At 20.5% G+C, this 5,337-nt stretch overlaps 2 protein-coding genes across 2 annotated transcripts; one reads left to right on the forward strand and one right to left on the reverse strand.

Annotated features, from left to right (window-relative positions):
* Positions 1-749: 749 nt before the first annotated feature.
* Positions 750-3,998, reverse strand: ENU1_090720 (hypothetical protein; the record flags this gene model as incomplete). Its single annotated transcript, XM_008859014.1, has 1 exon — positions 750-3,998. The coding sequence occupies one exon, from the start codon at positions 3,996-3,998 to the stop codon at positions 750-752; it is 3,249 nt and encodes a 1,082-aa protein (XP_008857236.1).
* Positions 3,999-4,496: 498 nt separating this feature from the next.
* Positions 4,497-4,874, forward strand: ENU1_090730 (hypothetical protein; the record flags this gene model as incomplete). The annotated part of the gene is made up of 1 exon (XM_008859015.1): positions 4,497-4,874. The coding sequence occupies one exon, from the start codon at positions 4,497-4,499 to the stop codon at positions 4,872-4,874; it is 378 nt and encodes a 125-aa protein (XP_008857237.1).
* Between the last annotated feature and the right edge of the window lie 463 nt (positions 4,875-5,337).

Below are 5,337 nucleotides of genomic sequence, written 5' to 3' on the forward strand. Positions count from 1 at the left end.
AAAAATAATTTTACAATTTAATTTTATAATTAATTATAAATTACTATATTTATTTTATTAATTAAGTTATTTTTTATTTATTGAAACTAATGAATTTAAAAATATGAAATTTCCTATTATTGTTATATTTATTAAACCCAAAATAAATATCTTTATTGAAATACAACAAATTAATTCAATTAAAATTTTCAATTAATTTTATTAAAGAAAATAAAGGTAATAACAATTTAAAATTAATTAATGTATTGACTAACATTATTAAACTAATAAATATACAAGTTAATAATATAAATATCAGTTTATTCTTTTAAAGAAATAATCATTTGAAACATTAATATTGTTTTAAACTACTTATTCTTTTTTGATATTATTTAGTGTAAATTCAATGTTAATATATCAATGAAAATTTATTATTAACCAAATAAAATTAAATCACTTTTTGGTAAATACTTCTTTACAATACTTAACTTATTATTTAAAATAATATCTTGTAATTTCTACGTCTCTTTCTATTGAATAAATTTAAAAAATTTATTTTGTTTCGAGTAATACCTTAATTTAACTTTGGAATTTACAATTAAAATCAAATTTAAAGAGTGAGAATAAAGTTATACAGAATACCATTTTCATTTTAGTCACTTAAAATTAATTCTAGTGAAAGTACTAACTATATTTTACATTGATGTTAAGCTAATTAAAGTTATTATTGTATTTAAGACTATTGTCTTAATAAGTCATTGGGTTTCTTATTAGTATGTATTTTCTAAAATAATAGAATGTCTTTTAATCTTTATGTCAGTTTGAGTGTTTTTATTTTCTATTTTGTCATCATCATTATTCATTACTTTTATTTCTTCTTTGGCTATTGAGTTTTGAGATAAATCTTTGAAACTAACATAATTTTTATTATTCCATAATATTCTAAAATTGTTTAATGCTTCTTTAGAAAGATAAGTACCAATAACATCATTACATATCCATTGATCAGTATTTGATTGTGTAATGTTTATTCTCTGTAAAATATCATCTGAATATTGTTGAATCATTTTATTTGGATAGTCTCTTTGAATAAGTCTCATAATTTCTCCTTCAATAGTGCCAATAATTTCTTGTTTATTTCTATAACCAATAAATTCAATTTTATCAATACATTTAATTTTTATTTCTCTCATATTCCAATCAATTACTTTAATTCCTACCACATACTCTTCAGTTTGAGTTTGTTCTGGAATATCATCATCAACAAAAATAACAACATCATTTTTAATTCTTTCAGTAGATTCTTGAGTATTAATTGAATATAAAAATTCACAAATATTTCTTCTTCTTTTTCCAATCCATTGATTATTTTTTCTTTTTTTCATAATAACTTGTAGTATTGGTTCTTCAATTCTTAAATCTTCATTCTTTTGAATATATTGGTTAAATTCTTTTTCAACAACTCTACAATAAATTCGATTTCTAATAAGAGAACTTTTAATATTTTGAAGTTGTTGAAGAATACATAAATCTTTTAATGTACAAACAGCCCTTTTATCATTATCATTAAAAATAGTTCCTTTCCATAAAATACTAATTGGATTATTTATTAAATTTCCTTGATATTCTGTCAAACATTTTCTTTTATAACTTCTTTCAGTTTTAAAAAATAAATGGATTTGTTGTTCATTATTAATTTTTTGACTTTCATTAATTGCTTTATTAAAATCAATAATTCCATCAAGTTCTTCACAATACTTCTCATTTAAAATAATACATTTTTTTTGAATGACACATTGAGTTTTTTGAGGTTGTTTATTTATTATTTTAACTGAATAAGTTTCTGTTCCATTCCATCCTCTAGTAAGAATAATTAATTTATTCTTTTTATTAACAAATGAACTAATAATTCTATCTTTTTCTAACCATAAAGTAATTTTTGAAAGATCTTCTAAATTAATTTCTTTACAACCAACTTCATTAATTTTTTGATAATTCTTATGAGAATTAAGAGTAATTTGTTTTTGTGATACAAATAAAAGAAGAGATAATTCATTAAGGTGAGTATAATAATGATTTTTAATTCCATGACTCATACAAAAATAATAAAAGTTCATAATTCTTTCAAGATTGTTTTTTATTAATATTATATCATGATCAGCAATATATTTCATCATCTCATTAACATAAATAAATAAATCATTCCCAATAGACTCATTATAAGTTGAATATTCTATAACTTTATCAATAAAACAATTAATAATTTGTGCAGATGAATAATGAATTAACCTTTGAACTATTTTAATAATTATAACTGCAAACCCTTTAATAATTATTTGTGATTCAGTAGTATTATCAAGAATTTGTAATATTGAATCAAAAATTCTATACAAACTTACAAATTCATTTGGATTAAAATTTTGAAACAAAGAATCAACTATTTTTGTTATTGTTTCTTTAAAACTATATAAATAATTTGTAATTTCATTTGGACTTAATCGAGCAAATACAGAAATAAAATTTGAAATAGAATTTAAGTACTTTTCATAATACCCTTTTGGAAAAATACCAACTTTATTTGTTTCATTTAATATAATAATTTGAGTTTTAATAATATCATCAATATTAATATTATTTGATTGTATTAATGCATATTCACTTAATAATGGGAAATAATATGATAATGAAGATAGTGTTGTAATAACAACTTTTAATATAGACTTATCTTTTGTTAAATCATAAAAAGAAGTTAATTGTAACATTGAACATACAATATCTTTATACAATAAAATAAATTCAGGTATATGAGCATCTAGTAATAAATCAAATGAAGATAATGTACTAATAACGATGTTAAGTTGTTGTGACTTTAAACAATAACGAATAAAAATCATAAGTTTAGCTAATAAAGTAGGGGATTGAATAATATCTTTAATATATGTTTCATATAAATATAAAGTTTTAATAACACAAAAATTAATAGCCTCTTGATATGAAATGTCGTTATATTGTTGTATTAAAGAAAAAAAAAGATTTCCATAAATTTTATTTAGGATAATAATACTTGTATTAGATGTTATGGCATCATCTAATAAATCACCAATTGCTTTAGTTATTTCTAATAAGTTAATTGGTGTTAATGATGATACATTTAAACAAGGAATTAATGTAATCCATAATAGTCTTAAATGTTTTTCTTTAATAAAAAGAGTACCAAAAGGATATTCTGAAATAAGAGGAGGAGTTATTGGAATAATAGATAAAGTATTATAATGTAATAAATAATTTTTCTGAATAACAAGAATGAATTGAATAAATACCTTTCTAAATTCATAAAATGACATCCAATAAGTAAATAATGTTGGAAATAATTTATATAATTCTTTTACTTCTTGAGAAGGTTCACAAACAAGTAATAAACAAAATAATGTTTCTGACAATAATGAAATACAATGATAATCATTAACTAAAGAAGATTTCATAATTTTATAAAGAATAGTAAAATGAATTTTAAGTAAATGAATAAGTAATTCTTGATTTATTTGTTTTGTTTCAGTATATAAATGTTTTGATTCTCCTGAAGAAATTTTATTTAATAAATGAGATATTTTTAATAAAACACCAACTCGTTCAGGAATATTTGATTCATTTGAAAAAGAAAAAGGAAGAGTCAATTGATTAATCATAGTCTTTAAAAATTCAGTTGTAATAATTTTATTTCGTGGAATTGAAGTCATCCATTCATCATAAATTTCTATTGCTTGATTAATTTTTATTAAAGTATCACTTCTAATTCCATCATAAAAACATGCACCAAAAACTGATAATGTAAACATAAATTTATCTCTATTCATTTGTTTTTTTGACATAAAATTTGATGGAAATTTTGATGGATCTTTTAATATTTCTTCTATTACTTTTTTACATAAAAACATTCTTGTTTCACTACTAAAAACTAATAACCCACTATCCTCATTTGATGGAGTAATAAGTTTTAAATCCCCTGTATCTAGAATCATTATTAATATAATAAACTTTTATTTTTATTTTCAAGATCTAATCTGAATAACAATTTGTATTATTTTTTTTTGTTATAATTATTTTTATAATGGTTCGATATAAAAATAATAATTTCAGGACATAATATATAAAAAAAATTAAACAAGACAATGAACTAAAAAATATTAACAAATATAACTATTAAATTACTATTATTTAGAACTATTCAAATAATAAAAAGATTAATCCACTCAAACAGAGGTATCAAAAAAATTATTATTAAAGAAAACTAAAGGTATTTTAAAGAAATTAAAGAATAACAGTAGTAAAAAAACGTAAAAAACAAAAATAATTCTATTAAAAAAGCTGAAAAACGAAAATAAAGAATAGATAAGAAATAAGAAAAACATGAAAATTAAAAAAAGAAGATTCTAATCTTTTGTTAATAAAAGATATATTCAAGGAGATTTAAAAGAACTTTAAGTAACCATCTTTAAATTAGAAAATCCTTTTTCTACATGCTTACAATACCAAGTGGCAAATTCTTTGTTGTTGACAAATGGTATAAAAATATTATTAGTCATAAAGTATTTATTATTTGCTCAATTGTCTTAGTTATTTTTGCTTGTCAAGGAGATACTCATTTTTGTATATTCCAAAATCATGAACAACAGTGGATGAGCTTTATTTCTCAATCACAAATTAAAGAAGGGTTTGAATTTGGTCAATTTGAAATTACTACTTTTAGTAAAAATGATGAACTTATGTCATACGAAGAATTACCAATACCAAAAAGTATTGGTGATAAGTTAAATGATTATTCTGTAATTGTTTGTCTTCATAATTGTGGTGCTTTAGCAATATGGTTTATGGCATTATTTGTTATGATCTTTTAATATATTTGTGTAATTTTATTTATGTTATATTTTATGTTTGTTTTAAATAACATTTATATTAATTGATTTTATTAAATTCATTTTAATTTACTTCTATTATGATGAAAAATTGTTTTTTATATCATTTTAAATAACAAATAAATTATCTTCTTTTGGGTAAGGAAGGACGAACCATATGTGATACCGAAGCAGACGCTTTGGCTATTAACTGTTCCATTTCAACTTTATTTTTTGCCATTTTTTTGGCTTCATTTAAATAACTACTACCTTTTATTTTGTTTCCACTTTCTAAGAAAACATCGATGAGTGTAGGATTACCAGTTTGAGCTTGGGTAAATACAAAAGTGAATAAGAATATTAAAAGAACTTTCATTAATCTCTTTAAAATAAAATAATTTCTTCAGTTTTTTTTTCTTAAAAAAAATAATAAAAAAAAAATAATAAATTTATAATAAATAAATAA

The sequence above is a fragment of the Entamoeba nuttalli genome, assembly GCF_000257125.1.
Source record: "Entamoeba nuttalli P19 unplaced genomic scaffold asmbl_4047, whole genome shotgun sequence".
NCBI lineage: Eukaryota > Evosea > Mastigamoebida > Endamoebidae > Entamoeba > Entamoeba nuttalli.